Raw genomic sequence first — 22,410 nt, forward strand, 5'->3', positions numbered from 1 at the left:
TTGTACATGGATTTGCAGACCGACTTGTCCCCTCCACCACCCCCCCTCCCCCTCTACGACGACCTGCCACGACGACAATTGACACTGCATCCGACAAAGGCCGCATCAATGGCCGCCTGAGCGACGACGAACCTCAGGCGACACGAAACCCCCCCCCCTTGGCTCGCCGTTCGCCTGCCACCAACTGGCGCAACAGTGTACGCAAATTCTGCCAAGAGAGATAGAGAAACAGCAGAGGAGAATACGGAAAAAAAAGACACGTGCCGCCCATCATGGCCATGGCACGGCCCATACGGGCCCTGGTCGTCGTGTCCGTCATGCTGTGGTGCTTCTTCATCTACCTCATATTGGGACCCCAAAGGGAAATCCACCTCCCAGAGCGCTACAGCCATGAGCGCGACCCCAACCTAGACCGTGAGCGCGAGCCTGCCATGGCGACCCCATCCCACGACGACCCCGCGCGGCGGCAGCTGACTCCCCCCCCCTCTGCAGTGACCGGCGAACCCGAGGGCACGCTGACCTATGCCTCGGAAGCCTACGCCCCCGGCGTCGAGAACTCGGCACGCATCAACGCGACGCTGCTGGCCCTGGTCAGGAACGAGGAGCTCATCGGCATGCTGTCGTCGATGCGCGACCTCGAGCGCACCTGGAACCACAAGTTCAACTACCCGTGGACCTTCTTCAACGACGTCCCCTTTACCGACGAGTTCAAGCGCCGCACCGCCGCCGCCACCAACGCCGAGGTCCGCTACGAGGTCATCCCCAAGGAGCACTGGGACATGCCGTCGTGGATCAACAAGGACCTCTACCGCGAGTCGACCAAGATGCTCAAGGAGAACGGCATCCAGTACGCCGACAAGGTCTCCTACCACTCCATGTGCCGCTGGAACAGCGGCATGTTCTACAAGCACCCGGCCCTCGCCACGACGCGCTACTACTGGCGCGTCGAGCCCAAGGTGCACTTCTTCTGTGACGTCGACTACGACGTCTTCCGCTACATGCAGGACAACAACAAGACGTACGGCTTCACCATCAACCTCTACGACGCCCCCAAGTCCATCCCCTCGCTGTGGCCCGAGACGATGAAGTTCCTCGCCCAGAACCCCGCCTACCTGCACCAGAACAACGCCCTGCACTGGCTGACCGACCGCCTGCGCCGCCCCGAGCACACCAAGGAGGCCAACGGCTACTCGACGTGCCACTTCTGGAGCAACTTTGAGATTGGCGACATGGACTTTTGGCGCAGCAAGCCCTACGAGGACTACTTCAACCACCTCGACCGCGCCGGCGGCTTCTTCTACGAGCGCTGGGGCGACGCCCCCGTCCACAGCATCGCCCTCGGCCTGTTCGAGGACGCGAGCAGACTGCACTGGTAGGGCACCCATGCCCTTTTTTTTTTTTTTTCTTTTCTTTCTCGTTTCTTCGTATCATCGTACTCACACAACCCAGGTTCCGCGACATCGGCTACCAGCACATACCCTTCTTCAACTGCCCCAACTCGCCCAAATGCCGGGGCTGCAAGGCCGGCAAGTTCACGGACGGCGAGAACTGGCTGCACAGGGAGGACTGCAGGCCAAACTGGTTCAAGTATGTCGGCATGGGTTGAGCGGGCTCTCGACCGGGGGATGTGATGCTGCCGGCCTGTTCATTTTTTTTTCTTGCTACTTTTCTTTTCGTGTATACCAGCTTGGTTTGCGCTTTTCTGGAGTAACGGCATTGTAGAAGGGGACAAGGGGGGGAGGGGGGAGGGTGTCTGGCGTCCATGCCCCCGCGGCTGCATGGGAAAGCCTGCAGTTGGTGTGGCACTCGAGGTGCCTTTCTCTGACACATGACATGTATGAAAATGATCGATATATACATATAGAAGACATTGTGAACACGGAGATGATTTACTGTATTTTCTCGTGCGAACACGATATGATTTACTGTGTTTTCTCGTGCGAACACGATATGATTTACTGTGTTTTCTCGCGCGAACACGATATGATTTACTGTGTTTTCTCGTGCGAACACGATATGATTTACTGTGTTTTCTCGCGCGAACACGATATGATTTACTGTGTATCTTGCTGTATGAACACGTTGAGATGAACCGTCTCCTCTCGCATCCCTACGAAGAGGACGGCCCGAACACGGTGGCGACGCCCGATGTGCCGCCGGCGCAAAACTGATGGCCCCAGCCGTCGTCCTTCCAGGCGAGGCAGCTGATGACGTTGCTCCTCGCCTTCTCCTTGCCGTCGCGTCCCAGGACCTTCTTCTTCTTCGACCCCGACCCCGGCGGACCCCACGGCACCGTGACCTTGGCCATGAGCTTGCCCGTCAGCAGCTCCCACGCCCACACCCTGCCGTCGCCGCCGGCGCCGGCGCCCGTCAGCTCATCGCCGGCGACGACAAAGGTCTCGCGGCCGCCGAGCACGGCCTGGACCCTGAACTCCTCGTTCCGCCACGCGGCATCGGCATACGTCTTGAGGCACGCGCCGCTCGCGCGGTCCATGAGCCGCAGCTTGCTGTCGAGGGCGCCGACGAGCACGGCCTTGCCGTCGCGCGTGACGTCGAGGCTCGTGACGCTGGCGCCGACGACGTCGACGACGCAGCGGCCGGCGCGCACGTCGTAGCTGCGCACGCGGCCGTCGACGCTGCCGGCGACCAGCTCGGGCCCGCGCACGACGAGGCTCGTGACGGCGTCGCGCGCCTCGTCGAGCACCTGCACGGGCTTGGCGCTGCTGGACCGCGCGTCCCAGAGGCGCACCGTCGTGTCGAAGCCGCCCGACGCCACGAGCGACTCGCCCTCGCCGGCGAACCGCACCACGTTGACGCGCGACGTGTGCCCGTGCAGGTTGCCGCCGAAGCGCCGCGTCGTCGTCGCCGTCGCCACGTCCCAGAGGAGCACGGCGCGGTCGCCGCCGGACGACACGAAGCGCTGGTTGTCCGGGGCGACGGCGAGCGAGAGCACCTCGTACCCGTGGGCTGCGTAGGACTGGATGAGCCGGCCTTCGGGGAGCGGGGCAGCGGGGGCGCCTTGCTTGAATCGGCCGGTGATGCTGCTGCTGCTGCTGCTGGTGCTGCTGGCGAAGGACTGGGATTCGGCGGGGAAGGGGTTGTAGAGGCGGATTGTGCGGTCGGCAGAACCGGTGAGGATGTACGTGCCCGGGGAGGCCGAGTAGGCGAGGGCGTGTATGGGGCCTGATGAAGTTAGTGGGAGGTCGAGATGAGTGGTCAAGGCGAGTGTCAGTGTCAGTGAGTGAGGACGGCTGCTGACCATTGGCACCCAGAAGGTGAGCGAGAGGCTTGTCAGGGAACGACATGGCGATGTCATGGGTCCGCTTCCGGGAACCCAGTTGTGAGTGGGTTGATTCTCATGTCGCTGGAGGGGCAACGGCGGTATGGTATTGAGTCCGTGGTTGATAAGAGGAGAGATGAGAGGAGAGAGGTCGAAGAAGAGTGATGGGCTTCATGTTGAGTTTGATGTTGGTTTGTAGGGTAAGCCATCGCATGCATCGCATATGCAGTTTGCGGGGGATGCGTTTAACACGGAGACGATGAATGGTCAGATTACCGTAGCAAACAATATCAAACACTAACTTTGCAGCCCCTCAACGATAGCTTCGATCGTCTAGTTGGTTAGGATGATGCATTGTGGTTCTTACTACAATACTGCATTGACGGCAGTTCGAATCCGCCTCGGAGCATTCTTTTTGTCCCCGCACCCTCCATGCGTCGATCTTGCAATTGATCTTTTGTACACCGCATCGGCTGCCGTTGGTTGCATTGATTGTTTTGAAGTCTCTCTCTCACCTGAAGATCTCTCACAAGACGTGTGGCCAAAGTTAGCCTGTCCTAGGTAGTAAATCAGCAAACCAGTAAACCTGTAAACTAGCAAAGGGTATCGAAGGTCTCATGTCGACCGCTATGAATGCTCTGGGATCTGAACCAGGACAGACCGCACATTCCCACTGCCTCTGATGGCCACTTGAATCTCGTCGTCGCCATCCTCCCCGACACTCATCACCCTGGCCTCGTCCTCCTGCGGTGCCACGTCGGGCCAGTCCCTCCAGACCTCGCACGCAGCCCCCCGAAGCGCCTCTCTCCGCCTCACCAACCGCAGCACCCGCGCCGCCTGTCCCTCGTCCCCGAGCTCAAAGAGGACGACGCGGACGCCCAGCGCCACGGCAACAATGAGCAGCCGCGCGTAAAACACATCCTCGTGCGCGCACCCCTCGTACGCAGGCACGTCGTCCCCCGGCACCAGCGCCAGCCTCGGCTCGTACTTCCTGACCGAGTAGCCCATCTGTCCACGGCCGGCCGCCCACACGTCGCGCGAGACGTACGGCGGGTTCGCCACGAGGACGTCCCAGGGGCCGCCGCCGCGCGCGAGCGTCTCGACAGTCGCGGCGTCGAAGACGTCACCGAGGACAAAGTCGACGCTCTGCTCTGCCGTCGCGGCGGCCCGCAGCCGGCCCTCGCCGACGTTGCGCCGCAGGTTCGCCCGCGCGAGGGCGACGGCCACCGGCGACACGTCGACGCCCCGGACGAGCAGCCGCGGCACGGCCTCCTGCAGGCCCGCGAACAGCGACAGCGCTATGCAGCCCGTGCCCGTGCAAAGGTCGACGATCCTCAGCCCGTCGCGTCGAGACAGCGGCAGGGCACCGCGCCGGAGAAGACCTTCGAGGTGCACGGCCAACGCCTCCGTCTCGGGCCGCGGCACGAGCACGCCCGGGCGACATTGGATCTCGAGGCGGCCAAAGGGCTGCGTGCCGAGGATGTACTGCAGTGGTTCGCCGCGGCCCCGGCGCCGGCAGAGGCGCGCCAGGCGCTGGGACGGCGCGGGGTGGTCGCGGACGTGTTCCCTGATCCAGCGGAGCTCGTGGGCGGCGGAGGCGATGTCGCGGGTGGCGGGGAGGAGGGTGCGGATATGGGGGGATGTCCGATACGCTTTTCGAAGGAGGGAGGGTGGTAGGCGCGGCATGAGTCGTGGTGATGATGATGATGATGATGATGGCGGTGGTGCTATGGAGGAGAGATGGACAAAGGTGAGACGGGACTGGTGAGAATGGCTTCATCAGTGAGGAGCTTGGGCCACGACCATGCATGGACTGGCGCCGCGAAGCCATGACTTCATCGCAGGCTCGGTGCAGGAGAATTAATTGCTCGGAGAGTTTGAACTATTGAATAACATATAATGGGTTAAACAGGCGAAAGTTACTCATTCAGCTATTTCCAATTCATCACCACGTCAGCTGCCCTCAACCTGTCTGTATACAGCTCTTCCCAGGCCACACCCCTTATTTCCGCGTCTCCTTCCTGCTATTTCGAATCAATTTGCAGATGATTGGGCTTCCTTGCCTCGCGTACTAGGATCCGATGAATCCACATTCATCAGAATCACTATCGTCCGAGAAGAAAGACCCGAGATGAACACTGCCTCTGGATAGCAGAGCAACAGTACTCTTCTGCCGAGCGAGAACAAACTCATCCGCCGAAGGACTTTCCGGTACAAAGTCTTCCCATATCGTCTCCCTCTTCTCCATGGTCCCCATCGTCTCGTCGGTTTCGTCGCCTGTTGTCTTCACTGTGGCCCCCAGGCTTGTCCGCTCCGAGCCTGTACTCTCAAAGTAATACTCAGCCCAGTCTGCGTACAAATCAACATCTCGCCCAGCGACAGTCCGCCGCTTCTCCATGATTGGCCAGTTCTGGAACTTCGAGACAGGCCTCGAGACAGGCCTCTCGCCCAGGACACTTTCGCGAACGGCTCGCTTCAGGGTATCCGGGCACTTGAGCTCGTGAACGACATGCGAGCCGCGCCGGGCATGTCGTGCACCATCCACAACCGTGGCGCCGTCGTCGTTTGCGTCCCCGGCTGACAGTATTCGGGTCGTCCGCCGCGAAGCAAGCCCCGAGACAGCTCTGGCTCCAGAGTCGTCCACGGCACTGTCCTCTGTCGACGGACATTGTCTCTTCGCTGTCCCAGCGGCCAGCGATGCATCCGATCTCCTCGACGCGCCGTAACCCGAATCGGAGCTCCGCCACGTACACCGCGCCGCCATGCGGTGCGAAGCGAGCATCTTCGACCGCGTCTGCACCTCGTGCAGCGCCGTGATGCCCACCGCACGCTGCGCCCGTCTGGTCTTCCGGTCTTCCTCAGCCCGCGGCTGTTCAACCGCGCTCACAACTCTGGGCCCCGCAGACCGCTCCACGGCCACGGCCACTGCGACGCTCGCTTGTCCCGTCACGGGAATACTGGCGTCCATCGTCGTCGACAACGTGCCCCCCGTCTCCTCGTTCGTCTCCAGCGGCCGCGGGAGCGGCCACACTGCCGGCTCGTCGCCCTCGTCATCATCGTCGTCCCACGAGAACCCGTAACTCTTGGGTGATCGGAACGCCTCAAGAAACCGCATGCACTCTTCGTCCGACGGCGCGGCCGTCACCGGCGTGGGAGCCTCCGGTCGATCGGGCGTATGGACGGGCCTGAACGGCGCATCGCCGTGGGCGGGCCTCGACGGGAGCAAGAGGCGGTTCAGATTTATGCGCCGCAAGCGCGACCATCCTGTGTTCCGAGGCTGTCTCTCCATGCCTTTCGTCGTGATTTGGGCCGGCAGAACACGACAAGTTACACAACAAATGCGGTGCAGAGGCGGCCAGGCGGAAGGCGGGAGAGCGCGCCGGCGCCTTTAAGAGAGAGCATGCCGTTTTCTTTGGCCTCGGGCGGGCTTCTTGGAGAATCGTACGGAATGTGTGTCATGCCGGGCTTTGAGATGAGATCTGCTGACCGAGGACAGTCTGCTGGGACATGCCCTGAGGAAGGGGGGGGGAGGGGGGGGGGGGGTCAGCCATTCATTGAGGGCAAAGGTCGCGGCGTGGTGTCATGATCCGCGAAACAAAGGGGCACCCCCTTCTCCTCAAAGAGAGCCACGGCAGCACACATCAAAGATGGCGCAATCAAACTCCTTTGCCACGGCCGAGACTCGCGCGGGGAAGCGTGTCAAATCGCCTACAATAGAAAATTCAAAATGCCATGGGCTACATGCCCATTCTATGCTATGCCCATGAAATCGCTACCAACAGAAATCGTAAACGACACTCCCTTACAACCCCACCGTCACGGTCATGTTATTGCTCAGCACGAGCAGAACGGGTGGCAATTCATGGCACAGAACCTCAACATCAGACAGGTACTGAATGCTCGCTGCCTCGTCGCGGCACGTGCCCTCGGCAGGAATCGGCAGCGTGGTGAATAGTACAGCTGCGTCGCCACTGTACTGGCGCATGAGTTCGTTGAGAATGAGGTGCTGCGCGCGACTAGGCAGGTCGTTGAATGAAAGAGCCACGCCTTGCGTCGAGTAGGTGGCACCGCCGCTCTCGTCCGAGTCGTGGGGGCCAGCCTCGAGGCGGTAGCGCTCGATAATCTCGGCCATGTTCAGTTGGACGTCGCCGGGATCAACAGTCGAAACAAGCGACGGTCGCCGGGAGTGGTATACCGGCTCGGCAAACGTGATGCCCGGAGTGGAGGAGCCGGTGGTGTTTTTGGTGTCGCCGCTGGGCTGGGTCGGGAACCTGCCCATGGAGGACTGCCGCGAAAAGGTTGGCCGGGAGGGTCCCGCGGTGGGCTCGGCGAACATGATGGTCGGGCCCGAGTTGCCTTCGACTGCAACCTTGGTCTCTGGCACTGGTCGGCTGGAGAAGCGTGCGGCCGACGACTGGCGGGAGAATTGTGGTCGCATCGGGGTGGGCACGCCAGAAGCGTCCTGTGACGTCTCATTCGGGAGCGATGGGAAGGCATCTCCAGGCGTGGGCGGTTGCAGCGATCTGCTTGACAGGGTTCGTGGCAGCCTCGAAGGTTCGGACGTGTTCACGACGGACGAGTCTGGCTGACCGTCATCGATCTCGACGTGAGATGCTCCCTTGTTGTATAGTGTGTTCGCCGTTGTTTCGGTGGACATGGTGCCATACGCCGACCCTCTTCCTACACCGCGTGTCTTTGTATGTTTCCTCGCGGACGGCATTTTAGTGAGCAGGTCATCGCTCTGACTTCTGCCACCACCTTTGATAGAAAGAAGAGGGCGTCTCGCGAGCTCGCTGTTGTCTACGACGCCATCCTCGTCTTCGCTGGCTGGTTCATCGACATGGCGGTAATCCGAGTCAGAGTCGAAGCTGTCGACCGCATTCTCTCCTCCGCCCATGTCTTCTTCGTCAAAGACATCGTCATCCTCTCCAAAAACTTCGTCCCCAAGATGTGAGGTGTGAATCCCCATGCTCACGCCGAGCCGGCCCAGTCTAGACGCTTGCGTCTTGCGTGGGATATCCCCCAGATGGACCATGCTCGTGCGTCGCTTGCCGCCAGTCTCGTCCAGCGGCACGTGCGGATTGAAAACCCCTGGTCGGCCTGCAGTTGATTCGACAATACTTGCCAGTGATTTCAGTTCTTGACTGGAGCTCATGTTGGAGGCGCGACCCCTGAATTTTTGAAGATCGTCCCACCACTCCTCGTTCGAGAGAACGTCATTGACAACGATATCCGTGTCGACGTCATCCGAGCGCCCATTGATGATGAGCTCGTAGGTCTTCAACTCGCCCGAAGCCAGCCAAAATACGAGGACCTCGGCCTCGATCCTGAGCTTATCAAGAAGTGCCTGCACCCTGGCCCGTTCTTCCGCAAGCTCACTCTCATACTCCACAAATACCATGACACGCAGGTCATATGCGCTCTTCCAGGCCGGCACACTCTCCAGTATGTAGCCCAATTGCAGGATCAAGGTGTCTGGAAAGAGTCAGCAAGGGCTATGACCTAAAACCAGGCCAAACACGCACATGTGTCAAAATTCGTTGTCAGTACGCTCTTGCCGTCGGAGAGGAGCTCGGCGGACATTTGTATCGGCCACAGGTCAATGTACTTTTTCGTATTGGCCCTGTCCTTTCGGGGTGTCTCCAGAGCTTGAAAGCCCTTGCCCACAGCGACATTGAGCTTGTACCGTAGGGCGAGGTCTTCCAACATTGTCATGTAACTCGTCACACTCATCATGCTCTCCGTTCGAATGACGTCGGTAGGTAGGAAGCCCTCGAGTAGGCGCGCAGAAGTATCTCCGCGACGTCTACGCGGCCCCTTGCTCGATTTCAAGGGGGATTTCTGTGTCTTCGTGGGAGATGCTGGAACTTCGGGCACCTTGACAGCAGGACGGGAGTTGCGAAGCTCATCCATGTTGTAGAAGCCCATGACGGCAATATTCGGCCTCATGCCGCCAAGACCTGCCGACAAGATCAAGTTTCGGATGCCCCAGTTGATCGAAGGCGACATGGTCAATTGGACAAATGCCTTGATCCTCGACTTTTCTGAGATGTAGTTTGTCCACGCAGCTTGCTGCAGTCTGGCTTCGTGCACCCCGGTGTTGAAGTCATCGGTGACAATGACGTGGCCTAGGATGTAGAGTGACCCCTTCTTCATGGAGTTACAAAACTGAATCAGCCGAGTCTGGGATCTTGGGTTGTTGATGAGGAGAATGATTTGGGGCCGCCAGAACTTGATGTGCTCCGGCCGCAGTCGGAGCAGATACTTGCGGACCTGATGATAGATGAGGTTTTGCGAGACGTCGCCCCAGCTCTTCGGCGGGCTGAGATAATGAATCAACGAGAACAAGAACACGAGCAGACAGACGGCAGATGCCGCGTATGAGTCGTCTATGAAGAACATGGCCGCGGCCGACAAGATGCTGCCAGCGAATGCGGTCTGCCAGCTGAAGAATTTGAAAGCTGGCCTGAAGTTGGGTGCTGACCCAATCTTGAGTAGGAAGCAGGCAAGGTTCATCACGAAGAAGGTCATCTGGTGCCAGTGAGCGATGCGTGTTGTGCGGGTAGGCAACAGAAAGAAAAACACATACCTGGTATCCCATGGAGATCAAGGTGGCGATCTGGTTCAAGTTGGCAAGCATGGCTATCTGGGCAATGGCATATGTCAACATGATGGCCACAACAGGCTCATCCGCCTTTTTGGTCCCCTTGCCGAACACGGTGAGGCCGGGCAAAAGTTGGTCTCGGGCGAGGGCCTGCATCAGCTTGGCCGCCCCAATGAGACCCATGACGGCGGAGAAGAACGTGACGGCACACTCTCCTGCGAGGATCAGAGGGGCAGAAAGATTCGTCAGAGAGATGACATTGGTGTTGCGAAGGAACGACGCATGCGTGGTGCTCGCAGCGAGGGAGAAGATGACGACCAAGTAGGCGATGAACGTGGTGAGCATGGCCCAGAGCGTGCCTTTGGGAATGGCCTTGCTTGGATTGCGCAAGTCACCAGACATGGACGCACCCGCAAAGATGCCGGATGTGGCCGGGAAAAGGATGCCAAAGAGCTCGCGGAATGTCTCGAACCCCTTGTACGCAGCGCCTTGGGTGTGGGGGACGAAGTTGTCTATCAGCGTCTGTAGGCTGACGCCCGTGAACTCGATACCCAGGTCGTCATCCTGGAAAGGGGTCTTGAAGATGGCCGAAACAGGTATGCTCAGTATGGCCAACGTTAAGATGACGAGGAGGCCATTGCTCGCCTTGGCAAAGATGCTGCTCCCGGCCAAGCCGAGAGCGGTGCAGACGAGCAAAGCAGCGGTTTCGAAGCCGTAGATTGTCCAGTAGCCCTGAGGGAAGGCAGGTCCCAGGTTCATCCTGATGCAGTCGATGAGGCCCACGACGTTGAGGGCCGTGTTGAGCACCTGGGCGAGATAGAACAAGACGCCAATCGAGCCGCCGAATTCGGGTCCCAAAGAGCGCGAGATGAGGTAGTAGGCACCGCCGCCCTTGACCTCGCCATTGGACGCGATGGCAGATAGAGACAGCGTGGTCAAGAAGTCGACGAGATACGCTGTGATGAGCAGGCCTGGGAGCTGCTTGTTAGTCTACTCGCCCCGCACGCGAACATGACGAAAAGTGGTGGCGCCAAACCGAGTATGCCCAAGAGGCCAACCTGCCCAAGGATGAGGCCGAATCGCAGGAACATGAGAATGCTCAGGATGTTGAGGTAGACAGGTATATAGACACCGGACACGACACCAAGCTTCGTGGCTTTCTTCGATACGTCCGAGCCGGAGAGGCTGGGCCGTTTGTCGTCGGCGGACATGCTCGCATCTGTGCTGTTCAGCAGGGGTGAGGCGCTCTGGTTGTGTGCGCGTGAATAGCTTCTTCGTCCTGCTCTAGCTCCGCGGAAACCTGGGGACTCGAGCCAGCGGTCAGGGGAGGGGTCATGAAGATGGCGCTTTGGAGAATGTGCCTACTGTGAGGAGGGATGCGCCACCTTTTCCTTGATCGGCCGGCATATGAGACAGCTCAGCTTGCGTTTGCCAGGGTGCGGGATTGACTGAGCCAGGCTACGGACGGAAGGGAAAGACGAGTGGAAGAAGGAGACTTGACGTGTTTCGTAGGGTAGACGAGGAGGAGCAGAGGTTCACTTGAGCTTGAACTTCAACACAGCCCGAGACGTTCATCCGGATGGCATCGGCTGCCCCTCGCCTCGTGTGCCGTATGAGATGCCGGCGGATCCAAGGCAAAGTCGCTGGATTGGGCGAGCCAAGCACACCGTGGTGCAGAGCTGCAGGAAGTGCGCCTTGAGGAGCATTACTGCAGCATCTGGGAATGCGTACAGGAGGGGCCTGTTGGCGCTCATTGGGTGGGGGGTCACTGGCCTTGGGGAAATCAACGTCAGCCGAGGATCTGCGTGAAACTGTGACTGGATGTGTTGACCGCCAGGCGGAGATGGACGCAGATGTTCTCGGATCGCTGCTCGTGCAGGCGAGGCGTTGGATGAGGGTTAGGTCTATCCATTCGCACTCCCAGCGGCAGGCAGACGAACATGAAGCAACGGAGCCGCTCTCGACGCGTCGATGCTGGGGAAGCACGCTGGAGCCGCCGGTCTTGCCCTGTGCCAGCGACTTGATGAGGAAAGAATGTCCCCCCCGAGCTCCGGGATGTTTTGGCGCATCGGGCGCTACTCAACCCCCACACGAAGTCCCAAGCCGCTGTGCAAGCTCGCTGTACAGCTGGGCAGGTGTCTACCTGCCTAGGTACATTGCAGGCACCTGCCTTCTGTGAGGAGATTGCAGGCACCTATCTCCTGACAGAAGGCAGGAGCCCTGGCCTTGTTATGAGGTCTTCGTCTTCAGTCGGACTTCGCTTTGGCTCTGGATTCTAGAAACCACCGAGACTCGTGCCCGTCTCTGCATATCACCCAACAACGAAGGACGCCAGCAGACGCAGACACGGACAGCAAAGCCAAGCGTCAAGCGCAGTCTGACGTCGTCGCGCAGGTCCCTTGATTCAGGGCCCCATGCACTGGGATGCACTGGGATGCACTGGGCCTGCCGCCCTGCCATCGGCCTGATCCCGTGAGTGTGTGGCTGGTCAGACCCCACGCCCGCTGGAAAAGCGGCTCAAGCCCTTGGCGAGCCAGTCATCCGTCACCAGACGTGACCCGCTGATAACAACGGCGAGTAACGGGCACCGTAGGCTTATCACGGGATCTCTGCAACACCACGAGCATCTCTTCCCGCTCTCGTACTCCCTCAACCACCAATTGAGCTTGTCAGCTGTGCCGAGGCCACCGACAGGTAAGCAACCTCGCACGGCAGCTCTATGGTCTCATAAGATGCTGTCGTCCGAGCATTTCCTTCGTCCCTACGTGCCCGCCCCATGACTCGGCGCTAACAACTTGTGCGCGCAGCAGGAATCCTTCACTCGACCGACGACCGCCCGCGACCTCTACCTTCGGGCGACCCGATAACGATCGTCACCGCAGCATGAGCCAGCTGTCGAACAGCCTTGCAAAGTAACGATCATGGCCTCCCCATTCAGAGACCCGTTGAATATTCCTCGTGCCGGCTCGCCCTCCTCCTTCGCTGCCCGCCAGTTTGGAACCTCGGTGCCTCGTGCGGACGCGACAGCCAGGCTCGCATCGCCCGTTCCCTCACAGCAGTTCGGCACCCCCCAGGGACAGCCCATCAATGGAGTCTCCTCGAGAGCCAGCATCTCGGGCGACGTGAACAGCCAGGCGCCCTTGCCCGGCGGCGTCGCCTCCAGCGTCCAGGGCCCCGGCGTGTCCGCCCTCGCTGCCGCCCTGTCAAACTCGATCGGTGTCTCCCCTCCCAGGCACGGCACGCCCGCCGTCCGCACCTCCAGCCCGCCCCCGAGGCCTCTATCGCCCGCCGCTGCCGGTGCCTTGCTCGGCAGCACACCTCAGACCAACTACGGTTCGTTCGACTCGAGCAAACGCAACCCCGCCACCGGCGCGTACGAGGACCCCGAGATTGTCAAGAGGCATCTGGTCCAACCCACGGATGCCGGCTCCGAGGAATCGAGCCTGCGAGATGGTGTCAAGGGAAAGCAGTCGGCCGACCCCGCAGGAGCCGGCCTGGACGAGGAGGAATTTTCCAGTCTTCGTCTGCAGGGCGGCGACGTCACAAGAGGCATTTACAAATGGTCTGAGGAGGCCGAGGCGAGAAACAAGATGCAGCGCAGCAAGAGCTTCAGCGTCTCGCGGCCGAACCCTGAGAACGAGGTGCTCGATATCAACGCCATCAAGGTTCCTGGTGGTTTCCGCCGCAACTACCTGCGGAGGTCGGCGCGAAGCCCTTCGGCAGATCGAGGTCGTCTCGAGGCCGGCGAGGGCACCAACGCTGCCCAGCCACGCATGCTGACCTCGAGCTTCCTCGAGTTCCTGAGCATGTACGGCCACTTTGCCGGTGAGGAGCTCGAGGAGGACGACGAGGCTCTGCAGCCAGGCGAGTACTTCTCGTCTGGCCCCGACGACGACTCCTACTACAGCGACGAGGGCAGCGACGAGGACAGGGAACCGATGGAGGACAGTGCTCTTTTGACACCCTCGCGCCGCAAGAGGAGGAGAAAGCCTCGTGGCGGCAGTGGCACCAACAGCCCCATGGGTGCTGCCATGCTTCTGTTGAAGTCTTTCGTCGGCACGGGTGTCCTCTTCCTGCCGCGTGCCTACCTCAGCGGTGGCATGTTGTTCAGTAACCTCATCCTGCTCTTCGTTGCGGCCCTGAGTTACTACTGCTTCGTCCTCCTCGTCACGACCCGTCTCAAGGTCGAAGGCTCCTTCGGAGACATCGGTGGTATCCTCTACGGCAAGTGGATGCGGGGCATGATTTTGAGTTCCATCGTGCTGAGCCAGATCGGCTTCATCGCGGCGTACATGGTGTTCACTTCGGAGAACCTGCAGGCGTTTGTGCTGGCTGTCACCGATTGCAAGACGTACATGGATATCAAGTGGTTCATTCTGATGCAACTGGCAGTGTTCCTGCCCTTCTCGCTGATGCGCGACATTGAGAAGCTCGGTGTCACGGCTCTCGTCGCTGACGCCTTCATCCTCATCGGCCTTGCCTACCTTTTCTACTACGATATCCTCACCCTGGCCACCAACGGCCTGGCGGACATCATCATGTTCAACCAAGACAACTGGACCCTCTTCATCGGCACCGCCATCTTCACCTTTGAAGGCATTGGCTTGATCATTCCGATCCAGGAGTCCATGAAGCACCCGACCAAGTTCCCCCGCGTCCTGTTCATCGTCATGATCATCATTACCACCGTCTTCATCGTCATGGGCGCCTTCTCCTACGCCGCCTACGGCTCCAAGACGGAGACTGTCGTTCTGCTCAACCTTCCACAGGACAGCAAGCTCGTCAACGGTGTTCAGTTCCTGTACTCGGTCGCCATCATGCTGTCGACGCCGCTGCAAATTTTCCCCGCCATCAAGATTACGGAGAACGGCCTCTTTACCAAGAGCGGCAAGTACAACCCCTACATCAAGTGGCAGAAGAACTGCTACCGCTTCTTCTTTGTCTGCATGTGCTCTGCCATCGCCTGGGGTGGTGCCGCCAATCTGGACAAGTTCGTCGCCCTCGTCGGCAATTTCGCATGCATCCCCCTGGTCTTCATTTACCCTGTGAGTGCCTCGTGTCCGCTTCATGCGTACTTCTTTACTGATCCTTCGTTAGCCCCTCCTCCACTACAAGGCCGTCGCGCGGAACAGGTACTGGAAAATCGCCGACGCTATTCTCTGCGTCTTTGGTTTCGTGGCCATGTCCTACACTACTGTTCTGACCGTCATGAACTGGGCTGCGGGGCCCTCCGGACCTCCTCTGCCGGGCTACTGTGACTCCAAGGGCAACTAACGCTATCCATCGCCGTGTCGTTGCACTGGGAACTTTGCAACCAATTATCTGAATATCAATATGTAAGTATGGGAGTCTCTTAGGTCTCATCACGAGAGGAGTCGGGGGTTGCATATGCTGGGAGATCAGACTGGATTTCTTTCAAGGCACTAGATCGCCTTATGGATGCATTTGTATACTTTCATAGCGATCGTCGAATATTCAACATTTCTGTAAACCCTTCATGGTCTTTGCTGTTCGTGGTTGTGTTTGAGCGTCTCCCTTTGTGATCCGATGGATGTACAGTGTTTTGGGCGGCACAGCCACACGGTACGCCACATTTAGCAATGGTTCCAAGGCAACGTGGCTGGTGATCCGAGCGCCCCAGGCGACAACGCGACAAGCTTCTCAGCGCATCCCTCACCTACTGGCTGTGAAGGACGCTCTTTCACGATCCATTGATGAGAGCGCTCTGAGGTTTGACGACGACACCCAACCAGCGGCATCAACGAACGGCCTTGATATTCGATTCCTCGCAACGATTTCCTCTCCTTCACGAGTTTCCGATCAGAAATTGGGACTACCGCTTCTGCGTCAGCGTCTCCATCGCCGCTTGTTCACCTCCAGATTCGACCTCTGAAGCACCCTTCTCTTCAGAGACCCAACCTCGACTCCCAGATCATCTACTCATACACATCTCACAATGAACGCCCCCGATAGGTCAGTGCGGTCCTGATCATCATTGTCTCCAGTCCCGGGCTCGGACGTGTTGAACTTTGAGCTGGCGATCTCATGGTACAACATGTGCGAGCCACATTGGCATGATCGCGACCAGCCATGTGTGTGCAGCCTGAGTGTGCACGAAGAGATTCTAGCTCCATCAGCGCTTTTTATGTTGTTACAACATGGACCTCAGGGCTGCTGCGCAGTTCCCGGCGTTTGAGCTCGGGCCTCGCTCGTGAACATGTACTGACACTCTCACCAGATTCGAGCTCTTTCTTCTCTCTGACGATGAGAAGAAGATCGAGGAGAAGCCGTACGCGGGTGAGACTACGGCCCGAGCCATGTGACGGGGTCCATGCAAAGATTGACACGTCCCAGGCATGTCCAACACGTCCGACTTTGTGATCAAGAAGGAGGACCACACCGTCGGCAACCTCATCTCCGAGCACCTCAAGATGCACCAGCACGTCCTGATGGCCGGCTACAAGAGTACGGCCGCCGCCAGCCCGCGATGTCGCGCCCACCGCTGACGCCCTGTATAGTCCCCCATCCCAACGTGTCCGAGATGTTCATCCGCGTCCAGACAGACGGCACGATCACTCCGAAAGACGCCGTGACGGAGGTCATCAAGGACCTCATGAAGGACTTTTCCCACCTCGCGCAGGAGTTTATCCGCGAGTACGAGCTGCGCCGCGTCGTCGAGGCGCGCCAGCACGATCAGACGAACGGACAGTAGCTGGCGCTGTGGGCTGCCGAAATTCACACAGGAGGCGTTATGGGCGTTGAAGGGTCTATGCATCGCCGAGGACGACATTTGGTTCTTTCCGTGACTCGGTGCCATGGCTTGTGTGTTATGATGGATGCGCCGATTTGGGCTGTCGCCGATTTCATGGATGGACAGAGAGAGAGAGAGGGAGAGAGGCATGTGCAATAAAAGCTCCTTGGGTTGGTCATGTCTTTTTATTGGTTTGATCTGATGTGCCGTTGCGCTTTCCACTCATCCGACAATGCCCTGGATTTGGCTCTATAGCTTCTGTAGCTTTTGTTGGACTGAATATGATTGCTCATCACATCGACACCATCAGTACTTTTGTTTTTGGTGCATCTTCCCAAGCCTCCCTCAGACAGGACCCTCTCCTCCAGGAATCAACTGAGAAAGCCGTCAGCATATGAATTTTTTGGGGGGGCTGTCTCACGCGACGTACCATGCAGATATTATTGCCGTTCAACAGAATTTTGGGCAGCTTGACGTGCTGTCCGGAGTAGTCGCTTGCGGAGGTCAGTATCATGCTCGTTATGCTGTTGGTTGTGCGCCTCACAATTCTGTGACATCCTCAAGCACCATGTCTACCAAGCTGTCAGCCAGGGCTTCTAAAGAGGGGCATGATGACTTTCTACGTACTGACATAGTCATCGAAACCGGTGAGAGTGCCGCTGAACTCTGGCAGGGCGTCAGTACGAATATCTAACGAGGCACAGCATACGGTCCCGTACCCTTGTCACCCTTCATAATGACCCATATCCTCGAGCCGACGCACTTGTCGATCAGTTCTACACCACGTCAGCGCTCCAATCTGAGAGAGATTGCATCGTGCCTCACCTAGGGGAAGCAATTGAGATGCCATCGTGTGAGCGTCGCCGATTTTCTTCGATACGGCAGTGTCAGTATAGTAGTTCCCGATGTTGATCCTGGGCCGTAGTGTTCTTTATGGTCGTTGGTGTCAAACAACTGTTCTCTAGCGCGTCAAATCGAGATTCCTGAATTAGATCCGATATCTCGATTGCCCATCACAGTTCATCATGAGGCAGCGAGCGGCGGGTGTGAGACCCAGCCAGCACCACCATGTCATGTGATGTCGCGCGCATGACTCAGCAGCAACGACTCCACTTTTAGCCGCCCGAGCTCTCCAGGTCCAACGGTGAGGGTGACGGGAACCCCTCCGGCGGCAGCGTGAATCCCCTGAAGACAGCACAGCCAACGATTCACGGCCCAGGGCAGACGTCTGCCTGTTCCTTGGATCGCCGCGCCATGCCAGTGGTTCACCATGGCGGTCTCATGCTGGCCCGAACCTCTCGCACCCATGTGTCCATGAGGTTCCCATACAAAACTGGCGGTGCTGCCATCGTCTTGCGACACCATTCCAACATAGCATATCGTAACAGGTTCGTTCCTGTGTCAAATGGCCTCTGCAGAGCTTCGCTGACAAGGGGTTCCTGGTAGATTAAGACTTCCGAATATGACTTCCTACCCGTTCGAACGAGTCTGGCACCGTGGCCGTGGCATTGTGTTTAGTCCTACTCGACAACAAGAATCTGTGCATTCCCGAGCCTACATCGCTACGGAGAGTCGGGGCGCTGCCGCATGGACGCAGCACCCCAACGATGCGATAGTCGAACAGGCATTGGACGACGAGGCAGACTGCTCCGATTCAGGCAACGACTCTTTTACGACAGCGGTAGAGTACAATGAAGACTACACGACGAGGGGGCCCGTTGCCGGACAACGCAACCTCAGGGAGGAGCTCATCAAGGAGGAAGGTCTCGGCGCGGCTGTCTCCGTGGATACCACCATCTCACCGAAAGGACCTCCAGTCACGAGCCTTGCCTTCAACATCAGCGCGGCGGCATTCGCCAAAGCGCAGCAGGCTCCCGCGGGCACGGCCGATTCCTACTGGTCTCACACCTTCTACCGGGGCCGTGATGTGGACGGCCTGGAGCAGAATGTCAAGGTGCACTACTGCAAGAGCAAGCACAAAATGGAGCACGTGTGTCAGTACTTTCTCGACGAGAAGGTCCTGGGCTTCGACCTCGAGTGGCAGCCCAGCGCAAGCAAGTCCTCGGGCCCGAGACGGAACGTGTCGTTGATCCAGCTGGCAAGCCCGAGCCGCATCGCCCTCTTCCACGTGGCGCTCTTTCCCGGAGCTGACGACGACCTGATGGCGCCGACGTTCAGGCAGATCATGGAGGACCCAGACGTGACCAAGGCCGGCGTCAACATCAAGGGCGACTGCACGCGCCTGCGCAACTGGTTCGACGTTGGCACGAGGGGCACCTTCGAGTTGAGTAATCTGTACAAACTCGTCAAGCACTCGGCCTCCGGCCGCGTGGATCTAGTCAACAAAAGGCTAGTGTCGCTGGCGACACAGGTCCAGGACTGCCTCGGGCTGCCCATGTTCAAAGGGCCTGATGTCCGGTCGAGTGACTGGTCGCAGGCCCTCAATATGCAGCAAATCACTTGTCAGTGTTTCATGGCATCGATCTTTCTGTGTTCCCGGACGTAAGCTGACCACCTTTTGCAGATTCTGCAGGTGACGCGTATGCTGGTCTGCAGCTCTATCATGTCCTTGATGAGCAGCGGATGGCGCTGACACCCAGGCCTCCGCTGCCATATCATGTCGAATACAACCTGCCGATCCGCCTGGCGCCCGGAGTGACGATACCGTCACCAGAAGAGCTCGCTGAACTCGCTGAACTCGCCACCCCAGTCCAAGCCACCGCCACAGCCAGTGACAAGATGACCGCAGCAGCAGCAGTGGGCGGCGGTGGTGTAACACGACAGCCGGCAGCGACAGACACCTCGCAGCAGGCCACCACCCAATCGACATCGGCATCGGCACCGGCACCCCCACTCTTGTGCTCGCCATGGGGGACGTCGGACCCGACACGCATCATGGACGCCAGGGTGCTCGCTGCAGAGTCCCGCGTCGCCACTTACCGCGCGTCAAAGACGAGCATGCGCACGACGCCCACGTCGCTGCGGTCGTACTACCTGTGGCACGACAACGAGGGCATCGGGCCGGAGCAGGTTGCGGGCATCCTGCGTGTGCCGCCGCTGCAGACCAACACGGTGGTTGGCTACGTGCTCGAGGCAATCAAGCTGGAAGATCTGCCGTTCGACAAGAAGAGGCTGAGGAACGAGGTGCTACACCTCCTTCCGAGAGATGTCATGGAGAGGAGATATCCGGCCATTTTCAAGGCAGCGCACCAGGTAGACGTTGCCGCCGGGACGTCGGAGAACGACTACGCGGCGGCCAGATCAGACTGGCCGTTGTGACCTTGAAGCTACCTAGAAGGCCTGCGGAAGACTTCGCCTTGACTGCACATAGTCGGCCATAGCTATGAGTCCAGTGTTAATTCCAGAAAGGAATGTGGACATTGCCGGAGAGCGTCTACACTGTAACGCAGGGTGACCTCAAAGAGCCGGCCGCAGGGAAACAAACATTCGGTCATGGCGCGCACGTCGCTCTCGGATCGTTACGCTTCGCTGTCGTGCAGCCACGCCGACCAGGCAACGTGCTGCCGTCTCAAGGTGCACAAAACCTGTAGGCAGGGGATTCATTGGCTGGTAGGGCCATATTGGTGGTTGGGACGCAGATCCCCGCCACAAGGCCGCAGCCACGCGGACGGCGCGCCACGGTAGATACGGCGCAGACGATCGAAAGCCAATCGCCCACGTCCGACACATCAGATGTCCAACAAAAAGATTTGGTAGACCTCACAGGCGGCCTCCATGATGGGCCAGCGCGTCAGCACACGACAGTGGAGAGACGACAGCCATTCGACTCCCCGTATTCCATGCGGGGTCAATGGCGACAGGTTTGGGGAAGCGATCGGACAACGGCGTGCCAAGGCCACCGAGGGGGTGGGGGGTCTTCGGTGACGAGACGTCAGGCAATGAACGTAGATGAAGGACTATGAGCAGAAGGAGAAAACTCCGGAAACAATAATCGTATGCAGCCGCCGATTCAGGGGCGGGATGGATGTGTGTCCATGTTGTTGTGTTCTGGTGAATACATAATTCGATGTGGGTACACCTGACTGGCACGCAAGGAGAACCAGAATGACCCCGAGGTGCTATCTTTAATTCACAATGCCATGCGCCTGAGGATGCGACCCTCCGCGGAAGGGGTGCGCGCCTTCGCTGTCCCCCCGAAAGTGAAGAGGGGTTCATCTCTCTTGGTTCTGGCTCTTGACCAAAAAAGTGCGCAGGGGTGTGTGTAAGCCTCTGAAGGATGCCTCAGCAGAAAAGCGTGTCTGGACAGATTCGGTTTCGCTCACGGTGTCGACGTGGATTTGGGGGACGGATGGCCCACCCCAGCCAATACGCTTTGCGGCAACGACAAGAGACGAACGATGCGATGTACCTTGGTATGCAAGCGGCCGTTGGAAGGAAACCGTGTGAAGCCCAACTGCCACGACCGGATGACAAGTGGGCAAGGACGGCGACAGAATAGGTTGGGCTTCCGCGTGGGCACATTGACGTCTGCTAGTATGGTGGACGACGACGCTGGGGGCATCTCTCGTCTGTCGGTAACTTTCTTCTCTTCTTTGTTGTTCCTGACATTTTGACGCTGAATCGGATCGGTCGGCGTGTGGCGTCGGTCTCCCGCCCTGTGCACGACCGCACGTCCTGTGCTGACTGTCTTGGCCTTGACTCGACTCACTTTGAGGCGGACGTGGAGGAGGAGGGATGGACCCTTGGTGTTTCAAAGCGAGGCTCATCGGGCTCGAGGCCGCTGCATTTCGTCACAAGGCACGGATGGGACGAGGACCGACGGGGGTTGACGCGAAGAATGCTTCGGACGAGTCTGGCTTGTCTGAGGCCTGCACGAACATGTCTGCCTGCTTGCTCTTCGGTGGGTACCAAATGGCCCTGTCTTAGATCGCTCGCGGAGGGGAGAGACGGTGCGATTCGTTGACTGGAACACGAACTGGCCTCCAGCGAACGATGGACTACATGTACAGTCGTGGAGTTCAGTCGAGACAAAAGGCATGCCAAGGCTCGCCTTACTTGGTGAGTCCTCCTTGCCCCAGCTTCTGCCTTGCTCGAGACTTCAAGGGCTGAGCGAATTGCATCAGAGCCCCAAGTGTCACTCTTCGGCGCCGGCAGATAATTTGCGATGCAGGAGAACAACAGGGGTGGACAGAGTGAGTGGGAAAGGGGGGGGGGAGAAGGCGAAGGAAGAGTGTGCTCGCCCACTTCGATCCCTTCTGCAATTGCACCCCAACCCCCTGAAGAGCGACACGAGATAGGCTGGAGACTCCTGACTGGCGGCTTCCGTGGGGCACCCTAGATGGACATCAGATGGCGGCATGTCACCCGCCCGCCAATGCTATGCGCCGAGATACCTGGACTGACCCGTTGAAGGGCCCCCCTTTTTCTCCCCCCCCCGATCCATTTGCCCCCCCCTTGGCGTTCTTTCTTCCTCTGCGGTCCCTTTGGGTCCTCGGGCAGATCCCAGCATGGCGGCCCCAGGGGCCTGTCTACTAATTAACCACCTCCCAGCAGGCACTGGCCGAGTGGAAGGGCGAATGATGAAGGATGAATGACGGGGACCCGCGCCCCCCTAACCCTTACGGCGAATGGCTTAGTTAGAACAAGTAGAGTGGACATTTCTGGGGGGCTGAGGTGAATTGCAATGCCTGCCACTGTCAGAACCGTGCCTTACGTCGTGCCTGGGATCGTCTCCTTTTTCATCTACCATCAGTTTTTCTCTCTCACTCTCTTCTTTCTTTCCACTCGACTCGGCTGCTTCATCCCATCGGTCTC

The 22,410-nt window shown here is 58.9% G+C and overlaps 9 protein-coding genes and 1 non-coding gene across 10 annotated transcripts; 5 read left to right on the forward strand and 5 right to left on the reverse strand.

Moving 5' to 3' along the window:
* Window positions 1-272: 272 nt before the first annotated feature.
* On the forward strand, window positions 273-1,376 carry D7B24_001951 (uncharacterized protein; the record flags this gene model as incomplete). Its single annotated transcript, XM_028636169.1, has 1 exon — window positions 273-1,376. The coding sequence occupies one exon, from the start codon at window positions 273-275 to the stop codon at window positions 1,374-1,376; it is 1,104 nt and encodes a 367-aa protein (XP_028491542.1).
* Window positions 1,377-2,110: 734 nt separating this feature from the next.
* Window positions 2,111-3,305, reverse strand: D7B24_001952 (uncharacterized protein; the record flags this gene model as incomplete). Its single annotated transcript, XM_028636170.1, has 2 exons — window positions 2,111-3,183; window positions 3,260-3,305. The coding sequence occupies 2 exons, from the start codon at window positions 3,303-3,305 to the stop codon at window positions 2,111-2,113; spliced, it is 1,119 nt and encodes a 372-aa protein (XP_028491543.1).
* A 297-nt stretch (window positions 3,306-3,602) lies between these two features.
* On the forward strand, window positions 3,603-3,689 carry D7B24_001953. The gene has a single exon. It is a non-coding gene; the product is annotated as a tRNA-His (tRNA).
* A 218-nt stretch (window positions 3,690-3,907) lies between these two features.
* Window positions 3,908-4,966, reverse strand: D7B24_001954 (uncharacterized protein; the record flags this gene model as incomplete). Its single annotated transcript, XM_028636171.1, has 1 exon — window positions 3,908-4,966. One exon carries the CDS (start codon window positions 4,964-4,966, stop codon window positions 3,908-3,910), a length of 1,059 nt encoding a protein of 352 aa, XP_028491544.1.
* Window positions 4,967-5,351: 385 nt separating this feature from the next.
* Window positions 5,352-6,569, reverse strand: D7B24_001955 (uncharacterized protein; the record flags this gene model as incomplete). Its single annotated transcript, XM_028636172.1, has 1 exon — window positions 5,352-6,569. One exon carries the CDS (start codon window positions 6,567-6,569, stop codon window positions 5,352-5,354), a length of 1,218 nt encoding a protein of 405 aa, XP_028491545.1.
* A 513-nt stretch (window positions 6,570-7,082) lies between these two features.
* D7B24_001956 (uncharacterized protein) lies at window positions 7,083-11,095 on the reverse strand (the record flags this gene model as incomplete). The annotated part of the gene is made up of 4 exons (XM_028636173.1): window positions 7,083-8,755; window positions 8,806-9,811; window positions 9,870-10,862; window positions 10,943-11,095. 4 exons carry the CDS (start codon window positions 11,093-11,095, stop codon window positions 7,083-7,085), a joined length of 3,825 nt encoding a protein of 1,274 aa, XP_028491546.1.
* A 1,710-nt stretch (window positions 11,096-12,805) lies between these two features.
* On the forward strand, window positions 12,806-15,158 carry AVT3 (neutral amino acid transporter; the record flags this gene model as incomplete). Its single annotated transcript, XM_028636174.1, has 2 exons — window positions 12,806-14,929; window positions 14,982-15,158. 2 exons carry the CDS (start codon window positions 12,806-12,808, stop codon window positions 15,156-15,158), a joined length of 2,301 nt encoding a protein of 766 aa, XP_028491547.1.
* Window positions 15,159-16,042: 884 nt separating this feature from the next.
* On the forward strand, window positions 16,043-16,596 carry RPB11 (DNA-directed RNA polymerase II core subunit; the record flags this gene model as incomplete). Its single annotated transcript, XM_028636175.1, has 4 exons — window positions 16,043-16,074; window positions 16,123-16,181; window positions 16,239-16,349; window positions 16,403-16,596. 4 exons carry the CDS (start codon window positions 16,043-16,045, stop codon window positions 16,594-16,596), a joined length of 396 nt encoding a protein of 131 aa, XP_028491548.1.
* A 384-nt stretch (window positions 16,597-16,980) lies between these two features.
* On the reverse strand, window positions 16,981-17,485 carry LSM5 (RNA-binding protein lsm5; the record flags this gene model as incomplete). The annotated part of the gene is made up of 6 exons (XM_028636176.1): window positions 16,981-17,010; window positions 17,066-17,129; window positions 17,180-17,207; window positions 17,263-17,301; window positions 17,355-17,411; window positions 17,461-17,485. The coding sequence occupies 6 exons, from the start codon at window positions 17,483-17,485 to the stop codon at window positions 16,981-16,983; spliced, it is 243 nt and encodes an 80-aa protein (XP_028491549.1).
* A 612-nt stretch (window positions 17,486-18,097) lies between these two features.
* Window positions 18,098-19,914, forward strand: D7B24_001960 (uncharacterized protein; the record flags this gene model as incomplete). Its single annotated transcript, XM_028636177.1, has 2 exons — window positions 18,098-19,097; window positions 19,169-19,914. The coding sequence occupies 2 exons, from the start codon at window positions 18,098-18,100 to the stop codon at window positions 19,912-19,914; spliced, it is 1,746 nt and encodes a 581-aa protein (XP_028491550.1).
* Window positions 19,915-22,410: the final 2,496 nt, after the last annotated feature.

This window comes from Verticillium nonalfalfae (genome assembly GCF_003724135.2).
Source record: "Verticillium nonalfalfae strain VnAa140/NRRL 66861 chromosome Unknown scaffold_143, whole genome shotgun sequence".
NCBI classification, from domain to species: Eukaryota; Fungi; Ascomycota; class Sordariomycetes; order Glomerellales; family Plectosphaerellaceae; genus Verticillium; species Verticillium nonalfalfae.